The sequence below is a fragment of the Clupea harengus genome, chromosome 12 (assembly GCF_900700415.2).
Source record: "Clupea harengus chromosome 12, Ch_v2.0.2, whole genome shotgun sequence".
NCBI classification, from domain to species: domain Eukaryota; kingdom Metazoa; phylum Chordata; class Actinopteri; order Clupeiformes; family Clupeidae; genus Clupea; species Clupea harengus.
In genome coordinates, this window is record NC_045163.1 from 25,448,372 (window position 1) to 25,460,694 (window position 12,323).

The 12,323-nt window shown below is 40.6% G+C and overlaps 1 protein-coding gene across 2 annotated transcripts; it reads right to left on the reverse strand.

Annotated features, from left to right (window-relative positions):
- Positions 1-1,251: 1,251 nt before the first annotated feature.
- On the reverse strand, positions 1,252-6,758 carry ppp1r3b (protein phosphatase 1, regulatory subunit 3B). Of its 2 annotated transcripts, none has more exons than XM_012837441.3 (2): positions 6,465-6,758; positions 1,252-3,259 (listed from the first exon to the last, which is right to left on the reverse strand). In XM_012837441.3, the coding sequence occupies exon 2, from the start codon at positions 3,208-3,210 to the stop codon at positions 2,359-2,361; it is 852 nt and encodes a 283-aa protein (XP_012692895.2). In that variant the 5' UTR covers positions 3,211-3,259; positions 6,465-6,758; the 3' UTR covers positions 1,252-2,358. The 2 variants fall into 2 exon arrangements, with proteins under 2 accessions (XP_012692895.2, XP_031434124.1); XM_031578264.2 differs by lacking the exon at positions 6,465-6,758 and adding an exon at positions 4,229-4,352.
- Positions 6,759-12,323: the final 5,565 nt, after the last annotated feature.

The window sequence follows — 12,323 nt, forward strand, 5'->3', positions numbered from 1 at the left end:
TTCCCATTACATTTTGTACATCACGTGGCTGTTATTTATAACAAATAGTCTGCTGAATTTTATGGAGCCACTTAAGGGTCATGGTAATGATTTTTTAATGAGCAATATTTGCATTTCCCATACTTTTGCATTGCCTCGCAATACATTTAATTTATCTAGCAATACTCTCGAGGTAGCGCAAAACAACTTGCGTGGGAACCGAAAAGTATTCCGAGAAAACGCAAAATATCGCGAGGGAACACAAAAACAGCGCAGCAAACAATCAACGCCATGACCCTTATGGGATTCCGTAGAATTTGGGTATTCCACATTATATCCCAAAAGATTTAACCAAAAAAAAAACTGAAATAAGCCTGCCTATTAGTTACGCATTACCTAACAGCTGGGTGCCACGTGCACGATAGGCTACAAAGCCCAATACCAGGCACTGGGCCTAAATCGATGATGGAGTTGCACATGAATGTAAAATGATTGAGTCGCTGAATGCTGCCTCACTTGCAATCCCACGTCACGCGTGGGGAACACACGGGCAGCGCTCAGCTGATCGCTCCGGGTCGTGACGGGGAGCCATGACTCAGCCAGCACGTGGCAAACGTAGCGAATATGTGCTGCTAAAACATGCGTGCAGTGGTACTACAGTGTAGTCTCGTTTAGTACGCACCCGTTCATATTAATGCTGACATGCGTGCAAACACACACGAATATAGTGCGTCAAGCACGTGCCGACATCTACCTTATATCGAACAGTGCTACACTGCTGAAATACTAAACGAGATGGGCAGCATTGACATTCGGACTGTAGGGGACATCTGCATGCTTTTTCCAATCCCACTCAAGGTTTGGACAGTTGCCAACACTGCTACTGACATCAACAACAAGAAATGCACTTTGAATTTCAATAAAGTGTTCTACATAGCTGTACATGTTAAATTGTATCCCATATTGGCTACTAGGGTGAGCTGCTGACAACTGCTTTAACTTTTGTGTTCAAAATGTACCTAACCTCAAAACACAGCTCTATCTGTTCACTCTATTAAGTTATATATATTTTTTCAAGCAGAAATAAATACGGTCGTATCCCACACACGACTATGAAAGCCTGATGACAGTAGTTCCAGAGGTGTAAGTATATGCAAGCATCAGTGCCTCAGTGTTGCTGAAATTGGATGTCTCAGTAAACGTCAGACACATTTAGATTGTGGCTCTACACTGCCATCTTCCTGTGAGAGGTACGTACTACATCATTGCAGGTTATAAGTGAAGTTATTTATTAAGTTCTAAAAAAAGAAAAAAAGAATGACAATTCCCAGTCAAATTTAACACAGATGTCAAGACATCCCTGACACAACATAAGCACTGATTCCCAATTGTAGTGTTGCATGTAAAATACAGACATATTTAGAAGAAAGCAATTATTGGTAACATTTAGCACTGCTTGACACAGAAACAAAAAGGTATCTGGTGCTGATCTCTGTTCACAAAAACATATTCAGAAAAGTGAGACAAAAAACATAAACATGCTTATTAACACAGTGTTGAATGTGGTATTGTATAAACCATACACTTTCAATGTCCTCCACTAAGACAGTCATGAATGAAGAATTTTAATTATTTTAAAAACTAATACCCATCAAAAGTGAATTCAAATATCTAATGTGAGAACATGAAAATAATCAAGTGTTCCAGGCCCAATGTTAAAAACATTAAAAAGCTTTAAAGTCATTTTAAAAGGCAACAATTAAGCACCACAACTTTTAACAGTTGTATTATGGACGCGATCAAAAGGACCAATTCATAAATCCCTACCATGACAACAATTACCACGTAACTTGAGGTCTTGATTTTTTCCCTGTTCAAGATGCCTTACCTCAGTGCAAATAATAAAGTACTCTGGCATTAAAAACAGCGTTAAGATCAATGGCAATTATCACGGACACACACGTCTTAAGGGTACAAAGTCCTCAGGCGCACTCATAAATAGACCTGATAAAGTAGCAGCTGTAGCAGAAAACACCAAATCATAACTGTTTTTGTACTGTTTCTTGTTCTTGCATTCTCTTGTTCTCTCTTATCACACAAACACACATAGATACCCCACAAACATTGGCTTATCTGGGTGAGGAACCTTCCAAAAGGAAATCCAAAGTGCATAGGGCCCTTACAGGATAGCAGAAATATTGCAACATTTTGTGGTTAAGATACCCCCTTAGTTTGTGTCACTGTCTGTGGTCAGTCAGACTGTGGTACCACCTTTACCCTGCTTGCAGTGGAAAAAAAAAAGATTCCAACTGGATCTTCCCGGTGTTTCAGACAAGTTCACAGGACAACTGGCCTCAAAGACAAGTGGTGCTACAGGGATTAGTAGTATCGGCCTATTTCCTCATAGCCATGGAATCCTGGCCAATCAGGGAAAATCCCATTTGAGCATCTGGGGCTTCCGTAGCAGTCAAACTGAAAGCCCCAGTCACTGGTGCCATTTCGTGACGGGCTTCTGTTGAGGCTGTTCTGGTGCTCTTTCTTCAGTGCGGAGGGAACGATTCGGTAGTTCTGACCCTCGTTGCTGTCCCAGTGTTGTACTCCGGCGACCTCGTAGAGGATGGCGAACTCGATGCCCTCGTGGGGTCGCGCCTCGCTCGGGAGGCTCACCTCGAAGGCAAAGGTGTCGCGGTCCTCGTCCGTGTAGGTGTTTTTCATGAACTGGCACTCCACGTCTGCGTGGCTCTTCCACGTGTCGAAGGTGACGCGCAGCTTGACTGACTTCTCGAAGGACAGGTTCTTGACCTTCACCGTGCCTGCCAGAGCTCGCTCCTTGAGTGTGCAGTGCTCCAAGCAAACATAGTTCTGCTCCAGGCGATGGCGGAAGAGGAGGTAATCAGAGGACGGCGGGACGAAGTCTAGAACCAGGGCATCCTTGTCCGACACCCTGAGCGCGGAGCGGAGAAGTTCCTGGATGTTGAGGGGGATGTCAATAGAGTCCTCAAACTCCGAGAAGACCTTCACCCTCGTGAGGGCCAAGCCTTTGTGGTCAGCAAAAGACACCTGCTTCTTCTTTGCTTTGAGTGCACTCACCTCGTCCAATTTGGAGTGCTGCTGGGTGCACCTTTGACTGATTTTTTGGCTTTCAGCTGGGTACTGGCCAGGCTGCAAGGGCTTCACAGCCTTGAGGCCCCTTTTGCCATGGAATGCCCCTTTTGGCAGGAAGAATGGCATTGCCAGATCTACAGGAATGGCTGATGTATATGGGGAATTGTCGTGTGCACTGTAAATGACAACAATAATTTGATTAGTCATCCTTTTTTGACTTGCATGTTTGGCATCAATAAGTTACAGTTATTACAAAATAGTATGGCCAACAGGCTTTACTTCCCCAATATTTACAAAGTTAATAGAAATGTCTGTCTGGAAATTAGCTTTATCAGTTGTTTTGAAAGAAGGTCGATCGTTAAATATTATCTACCTGTCTAAGTAGGTTACCCTAAACAAACACTTTCACTTTGGCCCAGAGGTCCAGTCTTGGTGCCTCCCTGGGGTAAAGTTACCCTTGCATTACTACTGTTGAAGCAGCAGTAGAAGTTTTGGTCTAAAACTAGCAAGCCAACTACCTGAAGGTCATGTTAAAGCCTTGCAAACCCCACCAACAACACAGATGGCACTGACAAAAGCTTACTAGCATGCCAACTGTTGTCTTTTGGTGATATAATTAGCGAGGTTGTGCTGTGAAAGTTTTTCTTACATTTTTGCAGACCACAGAATTACACAGCGCGTAACCTAGGCAGCTCAGGTGTATGGACCCGTCCTTCACATGATCATATACCATCAAATTGATTCTTAACATGATACCAAACGTAGTTACATATAGTCAGAGAAACATGCGTCCAAGAGTGTAAAATCACGCATACCGTTGCTTTAACTAGACGGCAAATGAGATGAACCAAGACCAAGCGTTCTAGAGCGACCTCTGGAGTTCACAATATGAGGCGCAAGTGCGTCTCCAACAACGTGGAAGAGTTTCCCCATCCAATTAGCAAATTAATAATTTGATCAATGTATTTAAAAGAAAGGTCGGCAATACTTGACAAGCAAGCTCAGCAGTCACCCTTGATTAGTCTGGGAATCTTATCGTGCATCGTATTGTAATCAGACCTAGGTGTTCAGTTTAATGACCGATTAATTTGTTTTATAAGACGCCCGTGAGACACCTAAGCGTCATTATGGCTTATTTACGCACCTTTCACCAATATCATTGTCGTGGGGCAAAGTAGGTTGGCTTGACACCCGTTTCACCGACGCCTCAGCGGTTGGTAATATTGACATCTTTCACTGCAGCCGCGACAGCTCCAACCCATTGAAACGGAGACGTGTTGTAATTAATAATTTGATCAGTATAAGGCCGTTTTAAACATGTTTGTTTTCTAAACCGTCTTTTTCATACGTGAGTGATGGTATAAATCGTATTAGTTCGCTAACAAGCCGTAGTTTGTACTATATAGGCTAGCTTACTGTTAGCTATGCTATTTGTTAATTCCTCATTAACCTTTTCTCTGTCAAGTTTAATCAACGTTATTCACCTTGTATGGGGTAGATGGTAGACTCAACCACGCAACACAAAACGTGTAGAAAGTTCAATTGCCCGGGATATGTTATGCTGTTGGATGCGACAACAGTCGCCAAAGAAATCCAGATAGATTTAGGCCCAACTGATTTAGGGAATGACTGACCTGTTAAGTGAAATGCAGCACGTTGATACAATAGTGAATAATTACTGTGACTTATCAAAGCTAAACTTTCCTGAGCAAGCTAGAGTGCTAATAACTAGCGAGCTGTTTAGCCCTTTACTAAAGGCTTTAGCTACAACTCGTTAGCCCATATTGGCACTCTTAACCGCCACTAAAATAACGCGGTTGATAATCGCTGTTTGAATTACTTATATGACCTGTGATCACATGCCATATTTTAGTGTCGTTCACCCATCCTGCAACTGCATATTGATAGGCATGTGTACTCTTAATCTCCGGTGTATGGGGATGGATTATGTACAAGATACATTTAAATGTCGGGGAAATGAAGTTGGGGCTTTAAGGGACAAAATAAAATTGAAGTTAATAAGTATGGATCGCAGCCAATAATCAATGCCTTTTCCAAATATCGCTGTCTTTGTCTCATTTATATGTGCCATCAGCTACAGCTCGCTAGCCATTAGCACTCTAGCTTGCTCAGGAGAGTTCCGCTTTGATAAGACACGGTAATTATTCACGATTGTAATAACGCCAAATACGGCTCCGAATGTTGGAAAATTTCAGTTCATTTGAATGGGCCATCTAGGTGGTGGGCCGAAGCCCCGTATCTGTTCAACTTTGTAATTTAATTTGGGACGTTTTTTTGTATTGCTTTATGTTCCTTTATTCTCTTTGTGTACTAACCGACCTTTGCCTTGTGGCTCTGGTTCCTGTGCTCAGGAGAGATACCCCTATCCACATTCTTCCCTTCTCCTTTCCTCTTTACCTCTCTAAAAAAAACCTTGATGATTAAATATTTCATAGACTATAACGTTTTGTGTTGCGTGGTTTATGGTGAATAACGTTGATTAAACTTGAGATAAAAGGTTAATGAGGAATTAACAAATAGCATAGCTAGTACACACTACGGCTCGTTAGCGAACTAAAAGTATGTACACCATCACTCACGTATGAAAAAGACGGTTTAGAAAACAAACATGTTTTAAAACTGTTTTTCGTTTACAAACATAAGAATATTACACTGTTTGAGGTGTTTACGTGTCTGAACTGAAAATGTCCCCCGATTTTGTCTCAGAAATATTGTCACCTTACCTTATACTGATAAAATTATTAATTACAACACGTTTCCGTTTCAATGAGTTGGAGCTGCTGTCGCGGCTGCAGTGAAAGATGTCAATATTACCAACAGCTGAGGAATCGGTGAAACGGGTGTCAATATGGCTGCATCTGATTGGTTAATAATGTTCTTACGCCAGTATTACATCGTGTTATTGGTTTGACTGATTTACTAGGCAACTGTGTTTGTCGGCGACTTTAACAAACTTTTACACTATGGTTTTGACAAATTATGCCGATAATTTTGCTGGCTTATAAACTGGTTTATCGTTAAAAATAACATAATCATCCCAACTTTAGAAATCCACGTCGTCCCAAATTCAATTACAAAGTTGAACAGATACGGGGCTTCGGCCCACCACTAGATACGGGATACTTCCGTTTTATTCTCTATTAAAGACGTTTAATGCCTAGTGTTGAACGTGAGACACACTTGTACGATCTTCCTGTAAAATGCACATTATTTCACAGATGCCCACACAATTGTAGGTTATGAAAAGGCACTGCTCTGCCAAACATTTCATGTAATTCATGTATGCCTCCTCAAGTAATTCGCGTTACATGGAAGTTACAAAGTTTCCTTTGCCGTGAGAACCCTGCATTTTAACTTACCAGGATAATCACATTTGATGAATCTGAGAAACAGAAGATATCTTTCGCGTGCTCTTCGTTTTCATCAGTGTTAAGCTCTTTCCCTCTGCCACGCCATGATCATTGGATCTGACCAGCACTCCTTCTTCTTCCACGATAGTTTTGTGGAAAGATTGGAGTAGACCCGGCAGCAGGATCTTGTTTAGCACCGAAGTGCGACAATCAGACCACGCTGGGCGAAGATCACTCCAGGTGCACGTAGACATGTTTCATCGACCAATCACAGACGACTCATTAGGCTGCTGGTTGCATCCCAGGAAGTGATCGCTGGCCGTCCTGGGATGTTGGATCCTGTGGAGCTGTTTGTTTATAGAGGTAGGTATAGTCACTTCGTTACATCCTCAGAGTAAAACTTTTTCAAGCAGGCCTCCTCCTATGAAAACTGACAAAACGAAGTTAGAAATGTATTCATGATATTTATCAATATTAGGCTTCCCACTGGTAGGCCTAAATGTAGTTTTATAAGCTGTAAATTACAAGAGGCCTACACCATTTCATTGCCTTGTGGCTGCATCATATTTTATCATTCTATTATCTCTTAAAAAATGTATGTTCATTTTGGGGCAATATTATGTGGACATCTAGGTTGCTATAGAGGAAAATAGTATGTCTGTTTTTCTCAAAAAGACAACTAGGTCATTATATATTCAATTGGTTTCATTTTTCAAGACATTGAATTTTTGTGAGTTTTCTTCTTTTGCCTTGAAGTGGTCCTCAGCTAATTTTGCTCTCCTGTAGTAGCACATCAAATGTAATGACGTCAAGACTGAGCTGTTGGGAGCCCAGGAGGTTAAACACTTGATCCAGTCATGTGAGGGCTTGACACCCCAAAGATTCCAGAGATTCCATCATGCAGCCCTCAGGCTCAGGCTCCAGCAGTTAATGGTGAAGATCAACAATAGCCTTATAGCCTTATAGCCTTAGAGAAAAGGTATATATACAAAATAGTTTTCCTATTTCACAACATGTTTGCAATTTGGTGATTAAAAAAACAGGAACCAAATAGTGCTTACACGTCACTCAAGGTTCTGTCCTGAATTGTGTGTGTGATCAAAACAGGGTTATTTGTTATTGTCAAAACAACACCTGACTGACCAGAGTCTCCTTTCAGAGTATTTAAATCAAAATCAGAATATCCTACAAACAGAATTCATTACTGGTCATAGACGGATAACTGACTTTTTAATATCCTGCTTTGACACGTAATGCATGTGTTTTTTTAACCTGGACTGTCAGACGTATTAGCTATCTAAAAAAAGGCCCAGTCCTTTGTTTGAAAAGGGCAACAGTCACTACATGGCATTGGACAGAGGGGGGTTCTGCTATGGTCAAAGACTACTATGACCAGCGAGCACTCATAAAGCTCTAAACAAGCATAGGTAGATATTACATATATAAAGGTTATAAAGGTATGGTGTCACCTAAGACATCTTGCATACACGTCAGAACACATGTATTTGATAGTAAGTGACTTCACATTTCCTGGGAAAATCAGATCTACCTACGCCCAGGGTAAAGATTGTCTAATTTCATCACCTAACTGAAGTGGAAATGAAACTCTAGTTTAAGAGGCTTTATGGAGTTTTTGACTAACTAATGCAACTAACTTTAACTAACTAACAGTCAACAGATTTGCCTTAACAGTTAACATAAACAACAACACATTTGGTATTTGGCACAGATACAAGTTAGTTATCTTGTTAACTTAATGGATTCTGGTGATGTATTTGGTGATGTTGCACTGTTTTAGTTGTTGTTGTTGTTTTTTAGAATTGTGCAAGGTTTTCCATCTGAAAACAAGGTACTGAATGATAAGAGAAGTATATTACTTAAATGATCTAAATGATCTGTGTTACATGAGGAAGTATATTACTTATGATCCTAAATGCTCTGTGTTACATGAGGAAGTATATTACTTATGATCCTAAATGCTCTGCGTTATACAGTATGAGGAAGTATATTACTTATGATCCTAAATGCTCTGCGTTACATGATGAAGTATATTACTTATGATCTGCGTTATATGAGGAAGTATATTACTTATGATCCTAAATGCTCTGTGTTACATGAGGAAGTATATTACTTATGATCCTAAATGCTCTGCGTTACATGAGGAAGTATATTACTTATGATCTGCGTTATATGAGGAAGTATATTACTTATGATCCTAAATGCTCTGCGTTATACAGTATGAGGAAGTATATTACTTATGATCCTAAATGCTCTGCAATATATGAGAGGAAGACATCAGTTCTACTCCTGGTCAAATTCTAGAGTGAACATTTTTTCAAGGTCAATGTTTACTGCAAAACTGTTTTGGAATACAGGTTCCTTCACTTAATATTTGATGAACGTGAACCATGCACTGGGTGCAAACTCAGCATCTCCATCTTTGACCTTTGACCTTTTTAAAGCAAATACTCTGCTCCCAATGTGTACTCTGTGTACTTAACAGAATTATGAAATTCAAACACTGTTTAAGGTGAAGTCAGAGAACTCTGGTATTTGGTAACCAGGGGCCTATTTTCCCATCTTTTTGGATCCATATTGGGTCAATACTTGTACAGAGACTGTTTCTACAGTCATTAAGTTAGTATTGATTTAGTGTGGAATGTTTGGTCTGGTCAGTGTGTTAAGAGGGTCAGTTTCCACTGCGTAACAAGCCGGAGGGTTCAACATTTCAAAGGTTTGTAGGGGAGGAACTCACTGGATACATAACCATTAGGTCCAAGTCTATGTTTTAATGATTAGTAGTATAACAGTGACCTGGTAAACAGCTGGTGGTGAGCAATGTCTGATAGACTGAGCCCTGCTGTTTGATGTACTAAAAATAGCTCCTCTCTGATTGGTGGCTTCTGACAGAGTTGGGAAGGTTGAACATAGGACATGGGCATAGAAATTTAAAGAATACTTTAGAATTATAACATAAACCTTAATGCTTTATGTAAAATGAATAAGGACTAACATAATCCAAGAACGCACACTGACCATTATAGTACGGGTGGGTTGAGTTATTCACTTTTTGTTGGTGTTTAATATCTCTATTAAACCTGGATTTCACACGTTGACTTGTCCCCATACATTCACAAAATTAAAAAGATACAATTCTCAGCTCTACTTTTTATAAGACCTGTTATGCTTTTCCGGTCTTCCCCCTTTCCTTTGGTGTGTCGTATAGCTGTTTGTGAATGTAAACGCTCGGCAAAGTTACCAAAAATCCCAAAGTATACGCCAGAGGAAGTAACTCCCTCCCACAGAAACCACTTCTTTTCAGTTGCTTGAAACTCCTTTGTTACAAGATGATGCAATCTCGTAACGTCGTCCTTATTGCCCGAATAGCTGACCAATCAGAGCACACTGGGCTCTTCGTGGGGGGGGGGGGGGCTTAAAGACAAAGGAGATCTAACAGAGTGTTTCAGACAGAGGGTGAATAGAGATGGACAGTATGTACAGTACAGAAGCATGTAAATCTATTCTTATAGACCCTAAAAATAAAATTATGGACATCGAAAATGAGCAAAGTAGGTCCTCTTTAAAATAAAACGGCAACAAAATGTGATTGCAGCGCAGTGGCAGTCGGTTGTTGCATACTGTAGCCTCCGCAGTTACGTGTATGCTAACACATTGCACTACAAAAGGTTTGAGCAATGGATGAGCAATAAACATCCTCTAACAGGGCGGAGGGCAGCGATTCTCTAACACCGATGACCCACTGACCCACACACTTTGCTACTAAAATATGAATCAGTCAATGCTCAAAATGAGTTGATTGTCTCCCTTCATTTTGGGCAATGTACCTTATCAGGATCTAGGAAGAACCACCTTTGTTGTCTTTACCTCTTCTCCAGAACATGAGATAGCAATCAAGACTCTTTTGATTAGTGGTGATATCGGCTACCAGGTGAAATTAACCTTGTGTCACGACCCAGCCTGGTCTGCCCCGCCCCCTGCTATCAGTGCTCTCTATTCTCCACAGCTGAGTAGCAGTCTGGGCAGGTGTGAGGAATGAGGCCTTGATAAGCTGTACCATAAGAAGGCCTTAGTCCAGTGTGCAGGGGGCTCCCTCTCTTTGATGCGTTGTTTATGTTTGTTTGTTGGACATGTGTACACTACTTAGACACCCGCTTGCACCACACTTTTATTTCTGACAATTATACTGACTGTTTCTATTATACTTTAAAAAAATCAGTTTTATTATATAACCTTGTGTGTGGAACTCCCATTCATGTTGCATGCAGAGAGCCTTGCATGTTACACTTGTCATAAAGTTAGGACAATGTACCAACATTAATGCTTTAATCATTCCAGATGCTATTTATTCTGTCCATACATGTGTGCAAAACTGAAAAATCTGATCTGTACACTTTTATTTCCTTGACTTTTTATACACTTATATATAAATATGGTTCAGACACAACCATGTTTGAGCCTCTATATCTATTTAGCCATTCCATAAGACAGATTACAGTTTTGGATTCAACAGGAAATCAGTGTGCTAAATTTCAGAACTCATTTCAGTTATATTTAATTCCCAAGTTACTCAGCGGAAAAATACCTGTGCTTACTTTAAAGAAAAGTTTTGGGAGTTGGAAGCTAAAGTGTACATTTGTGTGCTTGCACTAAGGGGCTCCAGGCTCTGGGCTCTGTAAAGCGCCTTGAGACAATTGTATTGTTATGGCGCTATATAAATCAAATTGAATTGAATTGAATTGAATTGAATGTTTGGCACCCTGTAGACCTGGGCTCAAGTCCCGGTGGGGTGACCACGCTCTCCCTTCGTGACAGTGCCAAATAAAACTGACTTTGAAGTCTGTGGCAATGTTTATCAATGCTTTGCCCGCCATCTGGCAGACAGAACACAATTTGTACAAATACAGAATTACCAGTCAGAAAACCCCATAGTTTATAACAGAGTTCCACTGGGTTCAGTGTTGGGGTCACATCTATATTTATCTAGCACATTTTTTTCTGCATTATGGCATTTGATGGAGATAATTTCCAAACACTGTTAATGACTTAAGAATATAATAATCAAGTGCCTTGTATTATTAATTACCTTATATGAATCATGTACTTATGTAAGCAGGAACATGGCTTTTCTGTGTTTCTGCGTGTGTGTAACTTAGAATATTAGGTGCCACTTAGTCTGCACATGTACAAGAGCATGTTTAGACCAGAGGTGATAAGAAGGTTCGAACTGTGCTTCTTCCGACCTTGCAAAATTTCCATCCTTGCCTCGGATATCAGAAATCCACCACGTGGTTATCTCGCTGAACGCTCAACTTCTGTCTATATAAACCTTGTGCGATGTGTTTATCAGGCCTTCACTTTCATACTTGTTTTGTGAGTGAGCCCAATTGCAATTGTTGTTTGTCTAATAAATGTACTTATATGCAGCTCCGGAGTCCTGAGGTAACTAGGGTGAATTTTCACCTATCAGCATTCATTTTCAATGTTATAGTGATGATACACTAAGCCCATTTCTACTCTACCCTGCAATACCCTCACTGCTTATCTCCATGATATACAGATGTGGACATAGGCGGAGATCCTGGGGGGGACAGTGGGGATGTGTCCCCCCCCTACCATAAAGTTGTCCCCCCCCCAACAGTCATTGTAAATACAAATAAATAATTTTGAATAGTATAGTTATAAGGGTGACCAGACGTCCTCTTCTACCCGGACATGTCCTCTTTTTGAGACCTAAAAAAAAATGCGTCCGGCAGGGATTCCAAAATCGCCCGTGGATTTTGCCTTGTCGGATATTTGTTTTCCTCTGTGTAGTTATGAGTTTTTAGGTCCCTGCATGTGAAGGGGGTC

Bases quoted from the DNA above. Each gene is read 5' to 3' on its own strand.
- ppp1r3b (XM_031578264.2), bottom strand. From the start codon at position 4,314: ATGTCAATATTACCAACCGCTGAGGCGTCGGTGAAACGGGTGTCAAGC. The intron at 3,260-4,228 runs GTGCGTAAATAA...TGTCATTTACAG, and splicing joins GACAATGATATTGGTGAAAG to TGCACACGACAATTCCCCAT.